This window comes from Haliaeetus albicilla, chromosome 4 (assembly GCF_947461875.1).
Source record: "Haliaeetus albicilla chromosome 4, bHalAlb1.1, whole genome shotgun sequence".
Classification (NCBI taxonomy): Eukaryota; Metazoa; Chordata; class Aves; order Accipitriformes; family Accipitridae; genus Haliaeetus; species Haliaeetus albicilla.
In genome coordinates this window covers 2,496,465-2,524,432 of record NC_091486.1, presented here as the reverse complement: position 1 = coordinate 2,524,432, position 27,968 = coordinate 2,496,465, and the positions used below count along the sequence as shown (strand labels likewise).

General features: G+C 35.5%; 1 protein-coding gene across 50 annotated transcripts in view; it reads right to left on the bottom strand.

The window, feature by feature from the left end:
• NEB (nebulin) overlaps nt 1-27,968 on the bottom strand; it is a 130,168-nt gene that overhangs the window by 94,414 nt on the left and 7,786 nt on the right. For all 50 annotated transcript variants that reach the window (XM_069780649.1, XM_069780656.1, XM_069780652.1 and 47 more), the window contains 33 exons: nt 26,892-27,095; nt 25,847-25,954; nt 24,307-24,411; nt 23,892-23,996; nt 23,682-23,786; nt 22,828-22,932; nt 20,882-20,986; nt 20,584-20,691; nt 19,695-19,811; nt 18,921-19,022; nt 18,731-18,838; nt 18,532-18,636; nt 17,739-17,837; nt 17,182-17,286; nt 16,977-17,084; nt 15,984-16,295; nt 15,645-15,851; nt 14,879-14,983; nt 14,407-14,514; nt 13,466-13,777; nt 12,036-12,242; nt 11,695-11,799; nt 10,548-10,655; nt 9,320-9,631; nt 7,601-7,807; nt 6,801-6,905; nt 6,532-6,639; nt 5,840-6,151; nt 4,880-5,086; nt 3,226-3,330; nt 2,298-2,405; nt 490-801; nt 137-343 (listed from right to left, as the gene is read on the bottom strand). In XM_069780649.1, coding sequence (XP_069636750.1) covers nt 137-343; nt 490-801; nt 2,298-2,405; nt 3,226-3,330; nt 4,880-5,086; nt 5,840-6,151; nt 6,532-6,639; nt 6,801-6,905; nt 7,601-7,807; nt 9,320-9,631; nt 10,548-10,655; nt 11,695-11,799; nt 12,036-12,242; nt 13,466-13,777; nt 14,407-14,514; nt 14,879-14,983; nt 15,645-15,851; nt 15,984-16,295; nt 16,977-17,084; nt 17,182-17,286; nt 17,739-17,837; nt 18,532-18,636; nt 18,731-18,838; nt 18,921-19,022; nt 19,695-19,811; nt 20,584-20,691; nt 20,882-20,986; nt 22,828-22,932; nt 23,682-23,786; nt 23,892-23,996; nt 24,307-24,411; nt 25,847-25,954; nt 26,892-27,095 — 5,136 coding nt within the window. The remainder of the gene's footprint in view (nt 1-136; nt 344-489; nt 802-2,297; nt 2,406-3,225; nt 3,331-4,879; nt 5,087-5,839; nt 6,152-6,531; nt 6,640-6,800; nt 6,906-7,600; nt 7,808-9,319; nt 9,632-10,547; nt 10,656-11,694; nt 11,800-12,035; nt 12,243-13,465; nt 13,778-14,406; nt 14,515-14,878; nt 14,984-15,644; nt 15,852-15,983; nt 16,296-16,976; nt 17,085-17,181; nt 17,287-17,738; nt 17,838-18,531; nt 18,637-18,730; nt 18,839-18,920; nt 19,023-19,694; nt 19,812-20,583; nt 20,692-20,881; nt 20,987-22,827; nt 22,933-23,681; nt 23,787-23,891; nt 23,997-24,306; nt 24,412-25,846; nt 25,955-26,891; nt 27,096-27,968) is intronic.

Sequence of the window (27,968 nt, the reverse complement as noted above, 5' to 3'; positions counted from 1 at the left end):
AAAGATGAAACATTAAGTGACACTTGTTTTTCCCAGGGAAACACTGCAACATAAAGGTGGTGACAGAGACTTATAGACTGTTTATTGAAAGGGATTATATGTGAATGTCTGCCTAATTTTCCCCATAAATACTCACTTTGTTCATTATATTTGCATTCTGCTTTGCAAGGACCATGTCCATGGCATCATTCTGTTTTGTAAAGGGGAACATGCTGGGATGCTGGCGATATTTCCGATCACTTGCAATTTCTGTGGCTTTCTTAGATTTCTCCACATCCAGAGAACCAGCAGGACTCCAACCGATACCTTTGAACCACTCATTGTAATCCTGCTTGTACTCATTCTGCCAAACAGAACACAACAGGAAATTTTACAATTTACAAATGGCTCACACAAAATAATTCTGTTGTTTCCAAAACACAGACATAATGAAAAAAACAGGGAAAAAAAGTCACAGCTGTGAATGACACAAAGAAAACAGAAACTTACATCACTTTGTATCTGATTCATGTTTCTGTACAGTTCTAAACTCATTGCATCTGGTAGAAGCATATATTGGTGAATCAGTCGTTTGTAGTTAGTATTGGTTACACGATCTTGTGCCTCCTTAGCTGCCACGATGCTCAGTGTATCAGAAGGCGTTTGGTAATGTGTCTTGCTCGTCTCATAAGCCTTCTTGTATTCACGATCAGACTGCATCTTAGCCACTTGCATATAATGGACAAGTTTGGGATCATCCTGAAGGCTGCGGAAGCCTACAAGTTTTCCCTTGTCTTGTTCATAACCTAATTTGTATTTATACTGTAAAGAGAACAGAGACAAAGACTTTAATTCTACTTCATTTGTTTAATAAGAAATATCTATATTATAAGGAAAAACCCACAAAACTTAGATTAAAATAAGGTTTTTACATTGTTAAGAAAACATCACAAAGCATATAGAGGTGGTGGGTTTGTCCACTTACTCTCAGGGCGCACTCTAAAGCAAAACAGATGTCTAGCATCCCTTTTAAAAGCAGTATATTTAAAATACTTTCTTAATAAATGAAATTTCCTTACAATAGTTTATTCTGGTCCTGCATAAGGTTCAATGTAACCTGGCGTTCAGTTGCCCTCTAATCTCATTATAAATGACCCAATGAAAATACGAAACATACTGACAGAAAGCAAAAGGCAAAGGAACACAAAAGATCTCGTTTGCTGAAGACAGTTCTTTGGAAAAAGCGCACCTTTTATTCTTTAACACTATAGTTTAAAGATAACTCATTTTAGAGCTAATATGGGTATCACAAACACTATAACCCACACAGTTCTCTGTTACTATTGCTATCCTGCTTCCAATATTTGCCTTGGGTAACTATTTTTGTGGTACTCTGCACCATACTCAGAATACTTGAGTTCCTATCTAAAGACTTAACCATAAACCCAAACATTTAATCATCACTTCCATTAGGTTCACTTGTACAAATGATTAGAAAATTCAAGACACTTCCCAAGATCTTTTGCACTTTTTTTGTTTAATAAAACCAGTGGTTCAAATTCTTAACCCCTTCCTCAACCTCTAATCAACCCTGGACAATGAACTACACAGACCAAGTATCAATTCCTTTTTCCTTCACTGCTTACTGCTTGAAGAGAACTCAGAATGGAAGTATCTTCCTCTCAAACTTAGAGCAGTGGCACAGCAAATTGCCTTTGCAGTGGCTGCAACATCCCCTATGTTGTCAAAAAAAAATGGTGGGTTAAATAACATGTCCTCAGGCCCTAACTTCACCCCTTTCTTAGGCTGGATTTGCCCCTGCCACAGCAAATCCCTCATCACTGATACACAGGATTTCAGAATGGTCCTGATTTCAGAAGCTTGTATTCTCTGCATGAAGAAATTTAATGGGACTTTCACCAAAGGAATAAAGATAATTGTACTACAGCAGTAAAAATAATTTAAGTCTGTATCTGTTCTTTTCAAATATTTCTAAGAATGACCTCTGAACATTCTGTCTGAACTACAAATACACAACATACATTTATAAAGTATCCAAGCACCATCACACTGAGGAATGAACTGCCTTTTTTTTTTTTTTCTAACAGTCCCTCATATATCTCCTTACCTTTCTAACAAAGAAATTGTTCTTTAACCCTCCTAGAAAATGTATTAGAATATTTAACAAATATGTCAGAATTATTTACAAGCAAGAGAATAAGGAGACTTCATATATTTGGCATATAAAACTGAATTGTGTCAAGAAATGAATGTTTTACAATATCTGAAATGGATCATCTTTTCTTTCAAAAACTTACATCACTAGCAATATCCCTAGAAGCTTTGGCAGCTTTAATAGGGATAGCATCAGCTCTGAGATCATACCCTTTCTTCCTAGATTCTTCAAATGAAAGTCTGTACATTTTCTGTGAAAAGAAAGAAGAGAAATATCCTTTAAAAAAGCAAAGCACAGCACACTCACTTAAACAAAAGTCTATTAATTTTACATGATAACTTGAAACACAGACTACTCATATGTTTAGCATTCCTTGAACAGTTGTTCAAGGCACTCAGGGACACAAAGAGATGAATATTCCTTCAAAATTAACACCAATCCTAGTATTCATACCTCAATGCAGCTGGACTGCACTATAATCAGTAACAATAACCCATAACAAAAGAGCAAGAAATTGCATTTGTTTCCCACATGCACAAGTATTGGTGAAAAGTTACATCTATAAGGATGTCAGCCTTTTAAAAAAATGAGATAAATATTTCTATTTCTGTGCACATTAAAGATGTGCACAATTACAAACAATACTTTATTTAGCATATGCAGATTTAACAACTAGCTACTGAAAAACTGTATATAATATCACCTGTTACTGAAAGAATAGGTTCAATCTGCAAGAATTTTGAATCCAGTACAAAACTGTATGTGGGGAAATAAAATAATAAATACAGTAACAAACAAGGATAGTACTCAAACTCTACTATTTTGTTAGTAACTATTATATTTTAATGACCTACATGAACATAATCTGCCTATAAATATTATGGCTTTTTCTTGGCAACTTTTGGTATTTAATTTTGGTGAAGAAAGAGGAAAAAGGAAAACAAATAGCTTTTTGTGAAATTACTACAGGTTAGCAAAATGAGAATTAGGGAGACTGTGTATGCTGTCATCTCACTTCTTCCTAATAAAAAAAATAAGAGCAACGTCATAGTGCTACAAACAGTACTCACATCACTTAAATTAAAGGCATTAGCTTTTGCTAAAGCAATCTGTGGAATATCTGGTGTGATGTGAACTTTCTTTTTGTCTTCTTCCCATGCTTGTTTGTACTTGTGCTGGAAGGATAAAAAAAAAAAAAAAAAAAAAAAAGAGATGTCAACATAACCAAAAAATTAAATAAAACAATTTAAAAGAATATTTCCTATTTGAAATATAAACTTTCGTTACAATGATGCAACTACTAACAGGGTAGGAACATTTCTCTTTTTATTTTAGCACCTAAAAGCAGCGTGAATCAGTATGAAGTTAATTGTGTGAGGACGAAATTAAAGTGGAAGAAATACCAATCTTGCTAGAGTATTTTATTGCTCATCTCTTGCCCAGCAGTGTATTCAAGCACATTGAACCGCAGAAAACAATAGGTTTCAAAATATACTGGGTCTGGCTGTGATGGAGTTAATCCTCTGCATAGCAGCCTGAACAGTGCTGTGTGTGAGATTTGTGACTAAAACAATGCTGATAACATACTAATGTTTTAGCTGTTCCTGAACAGTGTTTGCACAGTATCAAGGCCTTCTCTGTTTCTCTCTGTCCCCACAGTGAATAGACTTGGGGATGTGCAAGAGGTTGGGAGGGGACATAATCAGGCAGATGAACCCAACTAACCAAAGAGATAATCCATGCCATATAACATCACGCTCAGCAAATAAAAAGGGAGAGGAAGGGGTATAGAGAGGTTAGACATCTTTTGCTCAAGAACTGGCTGGGCATCAGTCTACCCGTGGGAGGTGGCAAGTGATTGCTTTTGCATCACTTGTTTTCTTTCTCTCTTCTTCCACTTCTCCTTTGCTTATTAAACATTTTTGTATGTTGACCCACAAGGGGTTTTTTTGCTTTAACTGTGCCTTTCCTCTTCCCCCATCCCACTGTGGGGGAGGGGAGGAAGGGAGCGAGTGGCAGTGTGGTGCTTAGCTGCCTACCAGGGTTAACTCACAACTAAAAGCCAAGCCAGAAAGTATAAAAAAAAAAAAATTGTTAGAGGTAGAAGATTATTAGGTTGTCTCCTGGAAAATAAGTATCAGTTGAGAGAGGCAATAGAGCTTTTCTTAGAGGAAATAGAGCTAAGGAAAGTGCACATAAGATTCTGATGGTCTCTGTAACTACAATGCACATGAAGTCTAGACTTTTCTAAAGAACACCAGCAGATTACATCAGTTCAGCAGGAGAATCAGAAAAAAAATCTCATTATAAAAGCATTAATATCATGAAGCAATTTCATATTAACATAACAGGTATCAGATGAAACAGACTCTACATTTAAAAGTTTAAATCCTATTTCTGAAAGGGATCACTCCAGTATTTTTAGCCCCTAGATTCAAACTACTAGAAGTCTATAATCACTTATCTTGGGTAAGCTTTATTAATAAAATGTGACCCCCAGGTCTGTCATTATATGTATTGCTTAGAAATATTAGTGTTATGCTTTGCTTTCAGGTATATCAAAGGTCTATTAAGATGAAATACAATGATAGTCAAGTATATTCATTAGCTGCCAAAATTGATGATTTCCAAAGCTACGCATACAATAAGATAGACTATTACATCAGGTGTAGTTTGTTTCTTACTTCTGCAAGCTTAAATGAATTTTGATGAACACTTTCTTACCTCATCCATGATTTTAGCATTATTTAAAGCTAAGACCATGTTCATGGAATCCATAGGAACAGAATACTTCAACTTGTCTGGATGCTGGCGATACTTCTTTTCACTAACAATTTCCATCGCCTTTTTGTTCTTCTCAGCTTCCAGGGAGCCCAGTGGCATCCATCCAACACCCTTCATACTTTCATCATATTCTGCTCTGTATTGATTCTGGAGGCAGAAAGATAAGAAAATAATCAGATGCATGAAAAAGTCTGTAAATCATGACACTTCCTTCTGTGTTTAATGAATATTAGATTTCAAATGCACTTATTCTACAAAGAAGCAAACAGTATCAAGATGCATTCAGGGTTTATTTAGAAACACATTTGTTACAGTGATGTCTGTATTTTATTACTCCACCTTTTATACAATGTTCAGATCCTCCTTATGACGTATATAGATTGCTCACATGAGATTACATGCTAAGGCCCTCTTGAAGAAGGGGATTATCTTGAACTACTATACTGAGAAAAAAAGGCCCTCCTCTCTAGAGGTTAAACATCCCAGAAAATCTGAGACTATAGCTACTTAGCTGGTTTCCCCTTCTTCTGAAAAGGTATCTTTTTGGAAGTACAAGATAAAACTATTAATGAAAAGGCAAGCTTTTCCTGTTTTGGCCTGCACACAGCTATTGCTCCTGAAAAGCCTGATGGGACAATGTAAGCAGTAAATAACCATTTCACTTTATGTATAAAAGTACTTGTTTCTGAGCCCAAATTCTTTAGCAACAGGCATAATTTAATATTTCAGAGTCTTAGAAAAATACAATGGCTATCATTGCTGAAGGTCTCATTTAATTTACTACTTTTTAGTATACAACTGAACTACTTTCACTAACAGTACTATTTATCTTACAGTATGCTTTCATAAACTAAGCATCATTGTATTCGCAATGCAAAGGTTGAAGAATCTCTCACTTACATCACTTTGTATCTGCATCATGTTTTTGGCTAATTCAAGACTCATAGCATCAGGCAAAACATTGTAGGTATGGATCAAGTTTTTGTAGTTTGCATTTGTAGCCGCTTCCTGTGCTTTCTTGGCTGCCACAACACTGACCATGTCAACTGGAGTATGGAAATTAGTCTTTGACTTTTCATAATCTTTTTTGTATTCACGATCAGACTGCATCTTAGCCACCTGCATGAAGTGCACCAGCTTGGGGTCGTCTTCAAGGCTACGGAACCCAATATGCTTTCCTTTCTCTTTTTCATAGGCTAGTTTGTATTTATACTGACAGCAGGAAAGAGAGAGAACAGCAAAAACTTAAATAAAAAAAATGCACTGTTAAACTCAATTTTATCTCTGAAAACATTTGTTCTTTTTCATCACAAGATACCAGGTTTAGTCATTTAAACATTCACAGTCTTACAAAATAGCCCACTGAACACAGGCACATGAAGCTCAGCAGCTTGCTGAACAAAGAGCAAAAAAGCACAATTCAGTTTAACTCCACTGGAGAGCAAGTACTGCAAAGGTTTATCCCATCAAGCGTATAACTTAAACCTAGACAACGCAAGATGCTTAAAAAACCACTTTTGCGCATAACAGAGCACTTAAAAAATGTTCTGTCTTTGCAGCTACTCTGAGTACTATCACACAATCAAACTTACATCACTTGCAATGTCTCTGGAGGCTTTGGCTGCTTTTATTGGAATAGCATCTGGCTGCATATCATAACCTTTCTTCTTGTCTTCCTCCCATGCAGCTTTGTAAAGTTTCTAATTTAAAATGTAAAAGAGAACAGGTACTCCATTATGAAGGCAGAACTACTGAAGTACCCTACATCTCAATTAAAATATTTTCCAACGACATAAAATTTAAACCAATGTTTGATCTATGCAGCCGACACTGAATGCCCGCTATAAGCATGGTAACTCACATTGCTCATTGTGACCTGGTTCACTCTAGACTGCAGAATTTCTGGAGTATCTGGCATAACATGAATGCTGGTCTTCTCTTTGTTCCATTTATCAGTGTAGAGCCTCTGCAATTGCAAAGTAATATTTAGCATTGAAAAGGCATTGCACTCATAAAATAAGACCTTGCCTTTGTTTTGCTCATCTGCAAGCAATAATATTTTACAGTAAAGTTTCATAAGCACTACAAATAACCTTCAGAAATATAACTGCTGAGTGGCAATATTATATTCCTCCTCTTTCTTTAGTACTTTATTTGAGAAATTTGCAAAGTATGTTTTGATAGCTAATAAATATTGAAACTGAAAGTTTTCTGTCTGCATTCTAACCCTGCCTTAATGCAAAGCATTTTTTTTTTTTCCCCACACACCCCCTTTCCATGCCAAATAGGGATCAGTGGTGTCCCAGATAACTAGGGACAAATTTGAAGAACTCCACTTTTCAGGGAAGCTTGTACAAAACTGACAATTTCAGGGTTTTTTCAGCTCACTGATTATGAATACTACTTTCTGCAGAAAAAGAGCAAAGGTTACCAAATCACATACACAAAGGAGAAATCTTTAATCTTTATAAACAGAAAAGTCCCTTAATTATGAATACAGTCTGAGGCTTCCATCATCTCTTAGTGTCCACTCTTAACAAAGAAAACCACTACACCCATTTGAAATTCTAATTACTTCAGTGGGAATGCACCTGCCCCACAGCTCTGCAAGACAAAGATCCAATCTCTGGCTCAGTCATGATCATCTGAACAACTTCTCACCTTATTCATGGTCTTGGCATTTTGCTTAGCTAGCACTTGTTCCATTGCATCCATTGTAATAGAGTACTTCAGCTTGTCTGGGTGCTGACGATACTTCTTCTCACTGAGAATCTCTGTAGCTTTTTTGGCCTTTTCTACATCCAGCGACTGAATTGGTATCCAGCCAACTCCTCTCAACCAGTTATTAAAATCTGCTTTGTACGCATTCTTTTAAAAAATAAACAAGGAAAAAGACAGTGAGACAAGGAAAATTAGAATGCCTATATACATAAAAGCAGATAAGACCTTAAAACTTCTCCTGGTCATTCATTTTTGAAGGACAATTTAGACAATTCTATTATAACTGCTACTGTTTTCCAAATTTTTAGCATAACATTAACAACTATTGATGTGGTAGGCATAAAGAAATTCTTTTTACTAAACCAATGTGTAGAAGCCACACTACAAACCAAATGCACAGACCTTAGAACAAATTTTGAGTGGTAAATATGAAAATCTGAAAAAAATATAATAATTTTTTTAAATTACACACTTGTTTGTTAGTAGACTTGGTTCACAGTAGAATTAATTCAGAGAAATTGTTTCAACAACTTCTGCTTAATCGCCTGGTTCTGCACAATCTTGAATAGACACCATTCCTATTTAATCATACTTTATAACATGGCTTTTAGAGCAGATAAAGGTACCAAAATGCTGCAAAATAAAATCTATTCCTGAACTGCAGTGTTAGAAGTAACAGGGAGAATATCAGAGTCTGAGAAAAAGACCATATACTTTCATAGCATGTGTACACAAGGCAAAATTTCTTTGTTCTCAGGCATCAGGCTTCTCTCCTTGCAAACATCCTGAGTTAGACAGCCAAGCAAGCTCGGCCAACTCAGCAAAGCTGGATAAAAATACAGTCGGGAAGCAAAAAACTTGAGATGAAAATTTCTGTATTTGAAAAGAACAGTGTCTAAAGATTAGATCCTTTATCTGCTGGCCAATGGGAACACACACATTATTCTCTCCAAGGAATGCTTAGAATCTGAAGAACAGTTTCCATCAGATTATTAATGTTTTGGGGAATTTCAAATTTGTCAGAGGACTGTTAAATAATGCAGATTAAACTAAATACTTTCTGGATAAAAAAGCAGACCCTAAAGTTACACTATTGAAAAAAAATGGAAACAAGTCACAAAACTTAATGGAAACTACAAAGAATTTTTTATGAATCCTTCTCATATACGGCATATGCATCTGTTGGAGGATAGAGGCAGGAAGGAAAAGTGAACAAAATAAATAAATCTCAAATCCCTAGATATAATACAAACATACATAATGTATATTTTCAGTAAACTTAAATAAAATATGGTCAGAATTTAGACTCCATGTAACGTAGGATCTCTGACAATACAAATAACAATCACAGTAATAACACATCAAAATTACAAATTCAACTACAAAAACAGACGAATTAGAAAAACATGTTCATTTGCTGAGAATTAGCCGAACAGGTAGAGATACAAAGAAAGTTTTTACTTGATAGGTAAGTTCCCTAGAATTTCTCTGCTACACGTAATTCTGATAATCTCTGGAAAATACAGGGTTCCAGACCAGACATTTACATCTCAATCTACTGTTAATCCAATAGAGTTAATTTTTTAACCTTAAAAGGTTAATAGTGTAACACAGTCATTATGAGAAGAAAAAAAAATGAGCTGATTAATCATTACATACATCACTCTGAAGCTGCATCACATTCCTTGATAGTTCCAGATTCACAGCATCGGGCAAGAGTGTGTAATTGTGAATTGGCTGTTTATAACCAGTGTTTGTAACTGCTTCCTGGGCTTGCTTGGCAGCCATCACACTGAACATATCCAAAGGAATATGATATTTGGTCTTGGTAACTTCGTAATCCTTCTTGTACTCACGATCTGATTGTATTTTGGCCACATTCATGTAATGAACAAGTTTAGGATCATCCTGCAGGCTACGGTATCCAACCTGTTTGCCTTTTTCTTTCTCATATGATTCCTTGTACTTGAACTAGAGACAAAGGAAAAGGAAGCCTTACCCACTTTGGAAAGAGAAAACATACTTTTGATAATTTTAATACTTTGAAACTCAATATTTTAACAACTGCAGTTCATTCTATAAACTCATAAATTGTTTTTCAGACAGGATTATTTAGGTCAAAAAAAAAGAAGAGGATTTCTGGATTTCTAAGCTTGTCTTGACCCCTGGTATAGATCTAAACTTAGATATGCAGTTAACATGCCCTCCCTCACCATTGGCTCTACCATATTACATTTTACTGTCATAGTCTTCTAACTCCCAGAAATATTCAGCTTTTGATTAAAAGACTAGCATAATAATATATTATTGAAAAGCCCAAGACTACCAAACAATTAGATAGCCCAATACTCAGCTACTGGAGGGAGGCATGTTTAAGTGGGGAATGGAAGTCATTTGCAGCCTTTTGCTAAAGTTAGTGAATTTATTTCTGTGTTCCAAATCTCCTTTCATAGCTTGTGTCAAACAGCACACCAAGTTTTACTGTTGCCAGCTGACGTAGCTGTCTGAAAGCAGCCGCATTTCTGTACAGCTCGTGAGTGCTAGACAAGTAGTACAGGTCTCTAGCAATTAAGAATACAGCATAGGTAAATTATAACAAAGGAACTTTCAAATAAGCTGGTGAATACTTGAAGCACATACAACAACGAGCCCCAGCTCCCTAACACTGACACACATTATGATGCATTTCCAAAGAAACAGTTTTTTTCAGAGGTTCACGTAAACATCTGAATTCACCTGTTATTTCACAGTGTAAGAGTTTCAGTTCTCAGAGTTAAGTGTCTCTATGTCATCGTATGTATATAGCATACGTTCTATGGCATAATATGCTACAGAAAGCTGTAACGCAATAGAGGTATGTATTCCACTTTATGTAAATTATACTTACATCACTTGCAATATTTCGAGAAGCTTTAGCAGCAATAATAGGAATGGCATCTGGTTTCAGATCATATCCTTTGGCAATGGTTTTTTTCCAGTCTGCTTTGTAGTTAGCCTTATAGGGAAAAAAGGTATGAGTTCGCGGTGTTACAAGTAGCAATTTTAACAAAGTTGCTTAAGCCAATATTTTGATTCCTATAACTATAATAAAAATATGCAGTTTAGGCCGTGCAATTGCAGGGAAAAATGTTAACCTGTAGATAAACTACAGTTATATTATGATAAATAATTCTACTACAAAGATAGGAGAGTCCTTCAAGACAACCAGTTTAACTCAGATAGCTAAATCATTAACTCCGTAAGCGTTTTTTGCAATTATGTGGAACAACTCTATCAGTGGCATTTTTGCCGTTGCTTAAGCAAACTCATTTTTCATTTGACTGAACCTTCAGAAATTTTTTCCTGTTAGCTTCAAAATCAGGCCTTGTGGTCCTAAGTGACTGAAGGAACCAGTCTGGCTGCTTTTTTGTTACCAATTAGTGTCTGGACAGACTAATAGTATTTCAAGGCTATTAAAGGAGATGTCAGCTTTTACCTAGTTCCTGGAGGCCTGATAATGCCACCAAAAAATTTAGTATCACAAAGGCAATAAAATTGATACTATCAGTGGAGGTCTTTATGGTGTTGCATAAATGCAAAAAGTGATGGAAAACAGGCAGACTAGTAGCTGAATGGCAGAAAAAGCCACTGTCTCCACTGGATGAGTTAATTTCCTTTCAACACCCAGCAGCAGGAAGCAATATACAGAGAACTTGTACTGCTTGCCTATGCAATGTGTTTTATATAAAAGTAGATGACGCAAGTCTCCAAACCTATAGGAATCTGAATAATTAGTCGTGCTGGTTTTCTCGTTCAGTCTATCCAAGTAGTTTGAATAAAGCACTGAAATGTGTTTATGTTCATGAGTGCTCGAACAGTTTAAAAATTTGCTTAACAAGCACAAAATTCATTGACTTTTAGAAGTAAAAGTTTAGCTGATTTCAGAGCTTGTGCATTTCTATATTCAATATCATAGCATGAATGAATAAAAGTGATTTTTTCTATTAAGTAAATGACAAATATATTATTGAACAAACTATTGATTAGATGCTCACATCACTCAGATTGAAGGCATTGACCCTGGCTTGAATAAACTGAGGAACATCAGGATCCAGGGTGTATTTGTGTTTCATTTTTTCACCCTCTTGCTTATAGGTTACCTGCAAGGAAAAATAAAAAAAAACTTGTTGACAAGTACAAGGTAGGTAATATTAGTGTTAACAAATAGACACAAAGCAACAATGCTTAATTCTTACTAACAAATTGCAATTTTACTATTTTTACAGTTTTTGAAATATAAAGGGTTTTTTTAGATAGAGTATCATTAACATATAAATCATAAATATGCTAAAAAAATTAAATCAATATATTGCATTAATAATAAAAAATTTCTTACATCACTCAGTTGCTTGGTGTTGTGCTGAGCTAAAACCATTGGTATTGAATCTGGTACACTTGTAAATTTGATGGTGTCTGGGTGCTGACGATATTTCTTTTCATTTAATGCATCTCCAGCCTTTTTAGCTGTTTCAACATCCAGCGAACCGAGAGGACTCCATCCAATACCCTTGAACCAGCTGTTATACTCTTGTTTGTATGCATTCTGAAGGAGAAAAAGACAACATGGACTTAGATTTTTCCCACAGAACTGTAATAATTCCGTTTGAAACAATAATCACATAGTCTAGCTAGCGTGTTCTACATTAGCAGGAAAAATTTATAAATTCTTGAAGGGAACAACGTATTTTTTTATGCTTCTCTGTGTTTTCATAAGGAAGAAAATGAGCTATTGTATTTTTGATTCATGATTCATTTCTTATGAACTGCAACACCCCTTCAGTATTTATCAACCTTCCTTTTCTTTTACCCATGTGAAAAAATTCACCAACCTTCAACTCTTAATAACTTCCAAGCTACCATATGGTGACCGTTTAACATGGTTTAATTTGTTCTGTGTTTCAGCAGAATCTATGAGACTTGGCCTTACACAAAGGTCCACAGAGCAGAGGCTCAATTTTTGGTTTTCTTCCTATATTTCCTTCTACATTAAAATATGCAGAATTCACAGATTGCAAGTGAAAAATTTATCCTGGCTACAAAATATGCAGAAGGCTATCCCATGTAAACATTCAGGCAGGGTCAAGGCACAGTCTGAATGCAAGGATATTGTGGACACTCTTTTTTAAGACCCTTCCATGTTTTAACTCTAAAATGAGTGGTCCTCCTTAGGGATCCATACAGAGTCAAATTCCACAGTATACAGGAGGTGCAGAGCGCAACCACATATGCCAAGACAACCATTTGAAACTCTGTATCTGCAGGAAGGACAGAGAATGTCCTAGGAGGGATCTCCCATATTAAAGATCTCCAGAATGTATTTCTAATAATATCAACAGTTACGTTTTGTCCACTCCTTCATCTGAAATAGATATGATAGTATAGTTGGACTATTATTAACTATCTCATGTGAAGACAAAGCAAAACAATTTAAAAGAAGTCTTAAAGAATAAAACAAAATTATGTTAGTTGCTAAATAAAGTTTTCTGAGGAAATGTGAAAAAAAAGTTTATTTGAATTCAATATTCCAGAAGTCTGCTCTCCACTGATACGCCAACATCAAAATCCTCTTGAGTAGAACTCACCTGGAACTTGGTATTTTTAAATGCCACCACCAGCTGATAAAACTTCTAAGGATCTTCCCCAAGACATAAGAAAACAGACCGTTCCCATACAGTCATAGCAATTTTCATTGAATATAAACTCATATCTTATTTTTCACAGTGTGCAGGAAAACATCCATGAAATTGCAATCATTAAAATACTTACATCACTCTGAATTTGCATCATGTTCTTTGCCAGCTCAACGTCCATGGCATCTGGCAGATAAGTGTAGTGATGGATCAGATTTTTGTAGTGGGCATTAGAAGCTACATCCTGAGACTGTTTAGCAGCCTGGATACTGTACATGTCAGGAGGTGTATGATAGTTAGTCTTGGTCTTCTCATAGTCCTTCTTGTACTCACGCTCAGACTGAATCTTTGCTACATTCATGTAGTGGACAAGCTTAGGGTCATCTTGCAGGCTTCTGAAACCAACCTGTTTTCCTTTGGCCTTTTCATATGCTTCTTTATATTTATACTAGAAACAGAGGAAAAAGATCAAAAAGTACTGTGGCATGACTACTGGTGTCCACACTAATGCAAAACGAAATTAAAAAAAAAATGCTCTCATGACTTTCATTGGAAAAAGAAGCTGCAAGCAGTTCAGAAAGATAAGCTCTCCTAAAAGGGGAGAGTCCACCCAGCGACTACACCTACATTAGCTTTTCTTGCTCCACCATCTAAGCCTGTACACAACAGGTTACACACACTACAGTAAGATTTATCAACATTAGCTTTTCTTGTTACTCCACTGTGTAACCAAAAGTACCCTTAGCACATATTGTCTCGTGGTCTGCGAATAGGTGTTAATGTAGTGTGTTTTCTGGAAATTTGTCACAGAATGAATGGAAGAACTACTGATTTAATTTCTCCTGTGAAAAGTGGGTTAAGAAACACAGTGCAATAGCATTTGCCTACCTAAAGCAAACAAGATAAGCATAAAATAAGTTCTACATAAACTAAGCCTTTGGGAAAGACCGAGAATCTCTTCCGCATAATACTGACTCTAGTGAGACTTATGCAACATAGGAGGTCTACCATATGGCCTGCAATGGACAACTTTTTTACTAAATGCCTAAGAAAATTATACCTGGAACAGATACTTACATCACTAGCAATGTTTCTTGAAGCCTTGGCTCGAGTAATTGGAATAGCATCGAGTGATACATTGTTCCCTTTAGCTATTAGATCATGGTAGCCTTGTTTATAATATGCCTAAAAAAGAAAATCTATATTATTCTGGAGAACCTAGTAATCGCGTGAACTATATGCAAGTCAAAGCTACTCCTAAGCTACTCCAGGCAATTCTTTAAAGGCAGACGCAGTGGGAATCATATACAACTATCAGTCTTCATTTCTGAGAACAGATTTATCTATTAATTATATTAATTGATTACATGATTAAATGTTATCTGGTTGGAAATTCAAATGACACCAAGAATGAAAAATTACAGTGATACAAGTTGATTATACAGAACTGCCTATCAGGGAAAGAAATCTGCAATATGAGCATATATGTAACGTAGTACTCAAAAATTCATTAACATTGTGTAAAAAATGTTGTAAAGAAGTCACTTACATCACTGACATTAGCTGCATTGTATCTAGCCTGGATAAACTGTGGGACATCGGGGGTAAGAGTGTATTTATGTTTAACTTCCTCTCCAGAAGATCTGTATAGTTTCTGTAAAATAAATGATACTGAAATAAATACTTCTTTACTTGTATAGCTAGCCCCAGCTCACTGTAAATTAACCATGGGTTTATGTTTGATTTTGCAATTAAATGTACATTGCCACCTATCTCATAAAGATTGAGGCTGCACTTTTCATACAGAATTGTCGATCTTGTTGATAGAAGGAATGGACCCTAAAAGCTCTACGCAGTCTTTACTCAGTAAAATTAAGCCCTTTAATGGGACATAAAATCCCATTTCTGAAAGAGTGGGATAATAAGGGATGGTAGGTGAGTGTAACATAAAACAGCTTGCTGGTTTATAATGATTGACATACTGTGATTCATCAAACATTATGTAATTCATTCATTATTGTAGGTGGTACAACATCAATAAACAATTTGAAAATTTCACATTTTTTAAATCAAACGTATTTCAAATATACTTAAAATATAAATGGACAGAATCAGCCAATGTGAACTGAAAGAGCCACATGATTTCCATAGAGATTTGCAGACATATACGAGGCAAAATCTGAGCACAAAACAATGACAACACAGAGAAACACTTTCAGGCTAATATTACTTTAAAAAATTTTAAAGACAATGCTTAAACTCTTCAGTAGATACATCTCTACTTTAATATAACACCCATTTCTTTCTCTACTTACATCATTGAGTTGAACTGAATTCTGTTTGGCTTGGACCATTACTGGAGAGTCAACCACACTTGTAAATTTAATGGTGTCTGGATGCTGGCGATATTTCTTTTCATTCAAGGCATCTCCAGCTTTTTTAGCTTTTTCTACTTCTAGTGAGCCAATGGGGATCCAACCAATACCTTTCATCCAATTATTATAATCTGCTTTGTATGCATTCTAATAAAGGAGTGAAAACAATGTTTTAAAGGTTAGGAATTAGAAAAAACAATTCAGGGACCTCTCCTGAGTCTTCACAGTTTTTGCTTGAGACATCTCAAAAAAATTCTGTTCACATGAGGTTTTACTTACATCACTCTGAATCTCCATCATATTTTTGGTCAGCTCCACATTCATTGCATCTGGTAAGTAAGTATAGTGGTGTAGGGGGTTCTTGTAATTAGCATTGCTGGCAATCTCTTGAGCCTTCTTGGCACCAACAACATTGACCATATCCAGTGGAATATTGTACTTAGTTTTTGTTTTCTCATAATCTTTCTTGTACTCTCGCTCAGACTGCATCTTGGCTACCTTCATATAATGAACGAGTTTGGGATCATCTTGGAGGCTTTTGAAGCCAACAAGTTTACCCTTGGCAAGTTCATAGGCTTTTTTATAGTTAACCTGTTAAAATATAATAGAACACGGAGAATATCATCTTAAGTGTAGTAACTTAGCAATAAGTAAATTAAAAGTAAAAGCTACCCTGTTTTTTCTACAAAGGGTATCCCTCACATTTAAGTCAGTGACAATACATCTTAGTAAAACCAGACATTTATCTCTTCACAATCCACTGCTACACAAACGAGTTAGTTAGCTTTCAAAGTAGCATTATCTCACTTGTACTGATAATAAGAGGGAAAGGAGTCTTAAAATACTAAGGGACTTCCAAAAGGCCATCCCCAAGAATCTGCCCAAAAGCCAGGGATGTCCTAGAGTCTTTTATCTCATTTATGTCAGGCCTATATAATAAGGACAGAGAGAATTCAGGGGTCTGTGACTGCTCCTGGAGCTGTCATTACTGGCCTACTCCTCATGATTTTCCTTAATCATACTGGAGTGCAAGATAGCCTATTTATTCACAGAGAATTACATAATGAAACAGCCTTTTCTAAAGGTAATTATACAAATACATTAGTGAAGCAATGAAACACCAATAAAAAAATAACTGTGTTAAATACATCCAATAACATGCTCAAAAAAGGCAATAGTTATCCCTCAGATATCCTTAGTAAACATAATTGCAAACATTGTTTATATAAGCTCTTTTGAATTAAACAGTTCCTTTAGGAAGGATGTACTTACATCACTGGCAGCCTGCCTAGCAGCCTTGGCAGCTCGGATAGGAATAGCATCACTTTTTAGATCATATCCCCTTGATTTTAATTCTTCCAATCCCGTTTTGTAGTAGTTCTAGAAGAAAAGGTGAATTTTGAATGAACACTTTCTAGCTAACAGAAACTTCACATCGTAAGTTGAATCAAGAGCTCTGGATTCAAAAGATACTTACATCACTAATATTGTAGGCATTAACTTTAGCCTGTATAAACTGGGGCACATCTGGAGGGAGGTGGTACTTGTGAATAATTTCTTCACCTTTGGATTTATACATTATCTGCAAAGAAAAATAAAGAAAGAAATTTAGCAGCCCAATGCTGAGTGACAGAACTTAAAGATCTCATGTTACCTCACTCACAAAGAAAGAGATAAAATCCTAGTCCTTGCCAAGTGAATGGTATAAACCCCATTGACTTAACTGGTGCGAAGAATACATTAAGAATGATGGACATAAACAAAATTACAAACACACACACTAAGAATTGACATGAACAGCCAATTGAAAAACTAAAAAAAAAAAAAAAAAAAAGTTTCCAGGTGATTTTCCACTGCAACAGAACAGCAAATACACACAAATGCTTTTGTGCTTTTGTGTGTGTATATGCACACACATTCACCTATACATTCATTTCAGGAGTTCTCTTAAAACTGGATGATAAAGTGAAGGTGGCCACAGTGCAGAAATTGATAATGTCAGAGTGTAGCAACGTGTTTTCTAGGTTTACTTACATCACTCAGCTGTTTGCTATTGATCTGTGCTTGCTTCTGTACTGGAGAGTCAGTCACCTGAGTAAATTTGGTTTGATCAGGATGCTTTTTGTAGGTGTGCTGAAGAAAGATAATAAATATATTTGAAGAAAATGCATATAAGCAAAACTATTTATAAGACATAGCAATGTAGCGTTACTTGGGATGGTTAGCAGTTATGGCATGCATGCAGATAAGCACTGTCATGCACAATGGTTCTCATGTTACTTTTTAACATAATCAGAGAGCAAATAAATTTTTTAAAGTATTTTTAAACTATTAATGTAAAATATTTTATAGGTATATAAATACTATAATGTATAGTATACATTATAATATATTATACACATTATAGTATATATATTTTAGTATATCATATACAAATATATATTTAAAGTATTTTCCAAGTATTGGTAAATTAAATAAAATTAGTATTAATAAAGTAACTAAAGTACTTTTAAAGTATTAATGCAAAAATATGTTGGCTTAAGCAGGTAAATGCTTGAGGTTCATTCTTCATTTTGGTACTATTCCTCTAATTTTATGTTTTTACTTGTTAAAAAAAAGATTGTGCTATATCCGTCTTGATCACTAGATGTCACAAAAGGCTCTAAAATACAGATGAATATGTTTTTTACAAGTCACATATGCTAATAAGGCCAAATTCAAAATCATTGAAGTTAACAGGAATCACTCTGTAAATTACCACATGCCTCAGAAACAGCTACTCTGCATGTAGCTGGCCACTTGATAACCACTACTGTCCTGTACTTACATCTTTACACTGGTCTAACTTCTTAATAGCTTCATACTCTTGAGTTATGGTCTGAGGGAAGTAGCATTTTGTTTTTTCCTCCTCATAATCTGCTTTGTAATTTTTCTAGGAACAAAATCAACATTCAGTAAGAAACCATAATTGAGCTTTCTCTGAAATGAAAGTATGATGGTGAAAACAGAATGATTGCCACACTTACATCACTCTTCATAGCTTCAACTTTCATGCAGTGTGTATGATGTGGGTCCTCAAAGCTGCCCAAATAGTGTCCTAAAATATTCTTTTGATACGCATCTTTATATTTTACCTGGAAAAATAATCACAAGTTGATAAACAAAAGTAATCAAGAGTGTCAGTACTGAACAACATAACATAAATCAAATACATACATCACTAAAATTCTTCAGAACAGTATCAATCTGGAACTTTGGTGTGTCACAGTAATTCATGCTGGTTCCTTTTGATTGTTCATAGGCTTCTTTGTATAATTTCTGCAAAAGAAAATAATGTCAGATAATGCAGTAGATTTCACTGCAACTCATTCACAACACATTAAAAATGACAAGTAAAACCGTGAAATGATTACAAAGAAAAGCTTTCCCAGAAAATTGAAAAACAGATGACCCTTTTTTCCCCATGATTTTTTTAAAAAACCCTTTTTTTAGTGACTGTTAGGTTTGTAAGGGAAGACAGAAAGGTCTGACTAACTTCTGACATGAACAAATATGCACTCTCTTTCCACACAGATGAAAACAGCAAGAAGAGAGAAATCAAGAAAGCCATTACAATGAGCAACCAGAACACAATATATATGAATATGCAGAAGTACCACATATTCTATCATTATCAGCATCAGCTGAAGTTCCTTAAAAACAGTAAGGGAAGAACTGTAACTGTCAGCTTGTGATCCATTTTCCACAGGGACCTAAATGAACTATATAATAATTAGCTTCCTCATAACGTGCCACAGCTATTGTTACACTCTGCTGTGGAGAAATGACTCCTTATCTATTCTGTTCTGGTTGGTGGTATCTCATGACAAGTACCAGTCTATAAAACTAAAAATACTAAGAGATCCAAAGGAGAAGCCTTGTGAAGAAATGATGAGTTTCGTTTATTGTACATGACTGAAAATCATCCAGCTGTACTTTGATAATACTTACATCACTCAGCACATTTCCTGCAGCTTTTAATTGCCTCAGCAACGGGTTCTCTGTAGCAGGAAGCACATTATAATCTGCAATAGCTTTGTTCTTTTCATAGTCTGCTCTGTATTTTATCTTCAAAAAAATAAAAATAAAAAGGGTGAGGTTTTAAAAAATCAGTATTAAAACCCAAACACTCACTAACCTATATCATCTTGAACTTTACAGGAAAATTTCCTGTTTTTTAACTTCTGATTCATGATGGCAAAGGACCATGAAAGGCACTCAGATCACAGGAGTGCATGGATGATGAGATGGGAGGCAGGGTCACAAGAGAAGTGAGAGCTATTTAGTAGATGTCCCCACCTCTCAGCCCCTCTCCAAACATTGTAATTTTTCAAATAGTGGTTGACATCTCAGGATAGTCACACTCATACAATTTAATGACATAAGATTGTCTTTGCTGATGCATATACTATTGCAGAAAATGCAGAAGCCAAACAAATGCTGCTTTTTGAACAGAAGATGGGCCAGCATAATGTCACTGAGATACACTGAGCAAAGACAAGTAAATATGAAAATACTGAGCCAAACTCAGCTAGCTTAAGTTGGTCTTGGTTAACAGTATTGATTTGTTCCAACTAAAAATCAGTAACATAACATAATCAGAACAAACAATGAAGCAAATTCTACTTCACTGAAATAAAATTATACTTCATGGGTACTATTGTGGAAGATCACAGGCATGTTTAGGAGTTGTTACAAGCTTCCTAGTGGGAAGCACACAAGAATACACCTTTTGCATATAAGAAAATATTTTTGACACTGGAAAAAACAGTTTCAGCACAAACTGGCCTAACTTTAGAACTATACTCAAACTAAACAAATGGGAGCACACATAGCATACCTTACTGACATTATCTGAAAGTCGCTTATTAGCTTCATATTCTGGAGTTTCAGTCTGCATAAAGTATATTTGGTCTTTGATGTTTTCAAAGTCTTCTTGGTATTTTCTCTGTTAGGAACAGAGACAAACAGATAACAAGATATCAAATGTACTTACATTATAAATGAGACATCCATGAGGTAACTTATTTAGGAAAAGAGAAATACCACAAATAGAGTGGGCAAAATCAATCAGTATTCTCCATATTAACATAAACAGAAGATAAAGCTGTTCAAGATTTCCTGAAGAATTCACTTACCATACTTAAATTTTCTGCATTCATTTTCGCAACTGCAACATCATAGCATGGAGTTTGACTCCACTTGCCTTTAATATTGTCTTTATAGTCCTTGTGGTAAATAATCTATAACAAAATAAAAAAATAAAATTTAATCCCCAAGACGCAGCTCAATTTTCACTTGACAGATCTGTTTTCAAAAGCTGTCTTTTTAAAGTTGCTTCACATTTCACATCTGCCTTATAACCACTTTATCAGTTATTGTCTAAAACGCCTTAAATATGATTTGGCCTAACCAATTCAGTATTGAGTTATTTCTCTTAGTACCTTCCCTGACCAAAAAAAGGATAAATAGGTGAAACAAGTCATCTCTTCTAGAAGACATTTATTAATAAGAAAATCTCTCTATGAGACATCACTAACATATTCCTTTAGTTCTGTTTTCTCACATAATATTGCTGTCACAAATATATTTGTCACACAGTATTGGGACATAGTACTGCCCATTGGTTAAGCCAGGATTTATTGTTATTGCTGCTGAGACTTCTTATAGGCAAACCCTTTTAATACATGGATAGCCTGGTATATGTGATTTCTATTAAGACTATATTCAAGCACGTGGAAATCAAGTATCAACTGTTTAAACAGACAGTTTCTGTCTGCCTAATAACAAAACATCTTCCTGAGTTTTGTCTCAGTGTTCCAAATGCATTTTCAGCCACAGTTGCATTGCTTATCACAAAAAATACAACTTCTCCAACGTCTTTTTAATTGTTACCACACTGATAAAGAACATATACGCCAAAAATAACCTTAAAAAATTCTACATTTCATTGTTTTGGAGATACATATATAACTTACTATTTTATTCATTTTAAAGAATTATGATACTGATCTTGCTTTTTACACGTCTAAAAATTTTCTTGATGACAATTTAGCTTCTAAGCTATGGAAGAATAAGATTAAAGAAATTTTCTCTAAATGAAATATTACCTTCTTCCACCTTCCAAATGGGTTCACTACAGTATTTTCTTAGTGGTTTTGCAACTGTAAGTGAATACTGTAACTCTCTAATCTTAAACAGCAGATAATTTTCAATACACAGCAATAAAATCATGCATGTTCTCTTCATAATAGCTAAATTCTGAACTGAGTTAAAAAGCCACTTCTGTCTTACAAGAGTATGCAACTTAGTTCCAGTTTCTTCAGCAAAAGTTGGTCTTCCTGTATTTCACTTCACCTCCTGCATTCCTCAGATGTGTTTTATTCTAAGTATACCTAAAATTCATTGACAAGGACTCGTGCCAGAGTCTTTGTTAATCATGCCACGCAGTTATGGAATTTAATGTTGAATGTTACTTGTTAATTCGGTGTGCAAATCAGGAAACAGTTATCTAAGTTGCCAGATGTTTCCACTGATTGGTATCCATTAACTTAAGAATGCTTGGGATATATATGTGTACAATGGTTTGACACTGAAATGAACATTTAGAATGTATTCTGCACAGTTGACCTAGGCAACTTTTCAGCAAAATGGGCTTATTCCTTGTAAGCATGTAACTCACTCCAAAACCAGGTATATATTTATATATCATTGTTTACATTTAAGAGAACAGCAAAATGGATGTTGCTTATTATTTTCTCCTGTAAACACAGAAAGTGTAAAGCGGAAGACTGAAAAAAAGAGGGAGAATAGGAAGCAATGCGTGCATGGTAGAAGCAGAAATGTTTTGCGAAAACAAAACTGACTGACAAGAATAAAATTTCGCCTTTCACCTGAGCCTGGGCAGGATTTTCTCTGAGACACTTGAGTAAGAAAGGAACTGACTTCCACCACTGAAAAGCAAATGGGTCTTCATATGAGCTCTGTTCTTTTCTTTTGCTTTCCCCTTCCTTAGGTACCTTTTTGCCTCTCTAACTCCAAAAGTGAGGTTTCTGCAAAAAGAAGAGCACTGCATTCTACTCACATCACTCAGCTGTCTTGTCACTTTCTTGGCTTGTTCCACATCAGGTGGATCTGGCAGGGAAGTATACTTAGATTTTCGTTCATCATGCCCTTTTTTGTAGACAATCTGAAAATATGAAACAAGTAAATATTTACAGTAACTACCAACTTAAGCATCAGAACATTTACTGTCAAACCTGCTAACGCCACCATTAACAAAAGTAGTTCTGCCCACAGCTACTGCAGCATAAACTCTTTCAATCAATGTATTCTGGAGGACTACTGAGAAGTCTCTTGATAAGAGACAGTGAAAAAGAATCAGTTCCCTGAGAAAGTTTTCAAGTATATTACTCTGTTGCTCCTGATAAACACGGACTAGTGAACTTCTAGACATCTGCAAAATTCACTGAAATATTTACCTGAGACCTGAAATGCTTGTTTAAAGAGTTCTATGTATTTAAGTATCAGTAAATCACACAGCCTCACAAATTCCTGACTTTTCTTATCACTGTTTTACCAAGACAGATTTGTAGGCCCACAACAGTGAACTCGGCTTACAGCCAACCCTGAGAGTTTCTCCACACATTTTGAGAGGTACTTGAGGTCTTCTTACCGATTACCTCAGAAGATCTTTAATAAACTAATTATTTCATTCATTCATAATCCAGCATCAAACCGCCAACAGATTTATACTCTAATATAGATTATGTATTTTTCTATTGAAATAGCACTACTATCAGAGCTATCAGTGCACACCTACACATTTTTATTTTCTGTTCCATTATGAAGGTTTTATAGCTAGTCAAAGTCCACCACAAAGTCTACCGAGTTACACTGTAACAGTGACCCAACTTGCAATCACGCTTTCATACTTACATCACTCAGAGACTTTTGAGCCTGTGCCACCCTTCTGAGCTCTGGACTGTCATTATACGGATAGAATAATGTTTTGTCTCCCTCCCAGTCTTCAGTGTAGAGTTTCTAAAAAACAGAAAAATGCCAGAATATTCATGATGAATTGATCACTCTGACTTGGAATCCTTCTTGCACTTCAGCTGCCTAGACCTGCGATTTTTTTTTTCTCACCTTACTGAACATTGCTGTGTTTTTTATTGCATTCACAAGCTCTGGAGCATCAGGGGGAAGCAGGTACTTGTCCTTATTCTCCTCCCAGTTCTGTTTATATAATACCTGGAAAGAAAGATCAGCACATTGGTTACTCTGTCATTAGAAAAATATTTACTTTTGTGAATAAACTACCTACTCTAAAGATTTTTTTCAAAGTGAAAGTCTCAAACCAGTGACATTTGAAGACATGAACTAGAAACATTTAAGATATATTTATACTTGCCTTATCAACTTCTCTGCTATATCTCTCTGTGCTTCTAAACTGTTCTTCCAAACATTGCTTTAGTGCCCTGAGCCGAAAACTTTATTCATATCAGTAACCTTATGATCCCCAAACGTTCACAACCCTTCCAGAAAGTCAGAACTTGCTCACCTTGCTCACTTGCTGTGACACCTTCTTTGCATGTTCTATATCCTTGGCCTTTTCATCAATGTGGCAAATAGTTCTAGCAGCTTCACCAGCCATGCGGTATTTAACCTAGATCAAAGCACAACAAAATGCATTTATTCTTACAGCAAAAACTGACAGGTTTTTTAAAAAGCAGAATATTGACATTTTGACACTTAATAATTTAAACACCCAAAACCTGAATTCAGTAAAGCATTTAGGACTAGTTGCTCCTTAGAAATTAAGACTATGGAAACAAACAGATTTTGTGAATTAGCTGAGAAAGAAATACAGCTTTGAGACAGTTTCAAGAGATGTGAATCTAAGTTAGAGTTAGTGTCCCTCTGTAATCACAGAGTTCTTTCTAAGTGTACTTCCACCCTATATAATGAGATAGAGAGATCCCCACGCTATGCAGTATATCTCAGTTTCATTACCATGTAAACACTAGCTGTAGTGCCAAAACCAACATAGCCACATTATCATGGCAAAACAGCAGCTTGGGCACAGAATCATCCTAATGCGGTTATACCACTCCCAGCTTGACAGCGGGCTCAGTCAGCATTAGCGCATGGATCGCTGCATCACATACCTCAACATATCCTAAGTCAGGAGCAGAGTAGAATTTAATGCACGCTCTTCTGAACACTGGTTAGGTTAGGTGACTACCCTCTTTAGGGGTTCCCACTCCTAGGGACTCAACTCTCCCTATTCACTGTACAAAGAATTAGGAAGCCTTTGTAGGCGGATTTCAGTTTCTCAAACTGTGAGGTATATTGTTGAAAGGTAGCCTACAGCTGCTTAAAAGGAAGAGCGGAGGATGAGCTAGCTTCCAGAACTAAAGGCACTGCATCAGTGGGGCAATTGCACTTGGGCTAGCTTTCAAAGGCAGATCACTAAAAGTGGGATTCACACAGAGGGGACAACACCTCTTGAAAAATCCCATAGTAAATAACAAGATGTGCAGAAGTTCATTTTGCAACACCTGGAGAATCTAAGCATCATTTTTGCAGTATCTCTTTAGGAAACTTACTTTCAGTTGCTTTACGAAAACAAAAATGTTTAAACACATTTTAAAAACAAAATTCTAGGGTTATTTACCCAGCATACAACTTAACCTCAACAAAAATTCATCAGGCACATCATTCATGATGACTGCAGGACATAGTGTGTGAAATCTTCAAATTCAATGGTATGGGCATTACCATCATCTCCCATGCCTGTAACTTCTGATCAGAAATTTTCAAACCTCTTTAGGCACAACGAAACAGGGCTATTATGCAGCTAGAAAGGAACCATCACATCTCCCTTCCCGAAAGGCCTAAATTTCAACCTACAACACAGAACTCCAGTTGTCATATAGTCTGTATTCCTCAATTTTGTAATCTAATGAAGTTCCTGCTAAACTTTCAGATTGCCTTATCACAATATCATGAAAAAATTATCACTTCTATCTAACATTTAAACTTGTGACTCAATTTTCTTCTTTACCATTCAGTAAATATTTTTTCTTATTGATACCTACCTCACTGAGCTGGTCTTGCACTTTCTTGATTCTCCGAATTTCTGGGGTATCAATCGTGGAAGCATATGGCTTTCCTTTTTCTTTTCTAAATTTTTCTTTGTACTTGTTCTGATGGAAAAAAATGACAAATATAATTAAGACATATCCTAAAGCTCTGGCAGAAATATATGTAGCAATTATTGATTTTTTTATCTGGTTAGCAGAGGAATTTGGAGCAGATTATTCAATAATACAAACTAGCATTACTCAATTACATTTGCAGCACTATGCTTATTTTAACCAACTGACTTTCTTCCATCTGACACAACAGAAAAAATCCATTTCTACCTTTAGCCTGGTTTAGATCACCTCTAATTGATTATGTTCTCCTTAGGAGCTTGATATTGATAAATTTACAGTTACCGCTTCATTGATCAAAGATAAGGAAAATATGTAGGTGAGGGTAGCAGTTCTAGGCCTGTGATCTCACATAACCCTTAAACAGTGAATGCTGGTAGGTAATATACTTTAAAATTTAGGAAAACGGATCTGACACCATCTGGATCTGTGCAGAGCAGTTTTCCACTTTTCACAACATTGCATGGTATTGGTCTACTGGACTCTGATATCCCATATCAGAAATCTAGGTTGGTGCTTGTTCCTATATACTGTGCGTAAGGATTTTTCTTGGAGATATATATAGAGGGATAGAGAAATACACTATTATAAAAAATATTGAGGTTTGCTATTCAATAGACATTAGTCCCTGTTATCTTCCTTCACTCAGATATCCAAGTCAGATAATGCAGGAGTTCTGATAATCTTCAGCCATCTGCCCCAAGCCACTTTTTGTGCCTAATAATTACTTAATGCACTCAAGCAGGAAATGGGCAAGAGAGGAGCTAATTCAAAGAAGGAAACTTCCTATTTCAGGCAAATAACATTAATACACATCCTGAAATGAAGTACTGGAGACAAAACAGTAGCATGAGGGTTTGCAATAATACTTATTAAATATTTGTAAAGTTCGTGTTCCTCAAGAAATAAAAGACATGGGACTATTTACCTCACTGAATAGGTCCTTCATTTTATTACTGTGTTGCAGATAAGGTGTCAAAAACTTAGACGAGTCCACTTTTGTCCGTATTTTCTTCTTTCTGACTGGAGGTGCTGCATCACCACCAGCAGTTTCTTCATACTCAACAGTATAGGTGATAGTTTTAGGACCTGTGAAGTCTGTGCTAACAGTCTCGGTGACCTCAGTGATCACCTGGGAATAAAGAAAAAAAATAATTATTTGCTTAAACTATAAATCATCATTTTATGATAAACATTTTTCACCTCCCCTATCTAGTAAAAAGATACTCAGTTCTTATCCAGGGACCACCTGCAAGACAGAAAATCAGTGACACTTTTCCTACCGGAATTACCCAGTATGCCTACTATACATCACCCAACCTAAAAAAAACCACAAGAAATTAACTGACTGGCTTATTTCTGTATCAAACTCATGTAATTATTCTCCAGAGGAGCTGGAAGAGTGGGACTCCTGTTGCCTCTGTTCTATATGCATAACTTCCACTGGCATCAGGGGAGTTCTCAGGTAGAACCACTGGCTACTAAAACCAAAGTGTAGAAAAGTCCTCAGTGCTGAAGTTGTGTTGAAGATATACATTGCACAGCCAGCACTCCTACTGACATCACTGAAAGTTGTGAAAGCAGGTCAAAGGTGCATATAGTCATTGAAAAAGATTATCTTCTTGCAAAAGGAAAGGAATGGACGCAGCAGACAAACGAGACCAAGTCTTTGGGATCTTGTAGTAAGTACACGATGCACCAGCTGACTGAACAAATATCTAGAATCCACTTTTTCTACTAAACTACATTTTCTCATAGCCAGATCGCAATCATGGCAGAGACATAGCTGAGATACTTGTATAATCAATCAAGCAAGGAAATAACCCCTTAATTAATTTAAATTTTTTATGTATTTGTTTATCAACGTATTCACGCTGTAAGCAATAATTTTAATACTAAGATTCTACTTAAGAACATTTTAAAATAATTATTACAACTTTAAAATGTGCTCCAAAACCACCTGAATAAGAAAGTATCAAGATTTATTTCATATGAACTAGCTTTA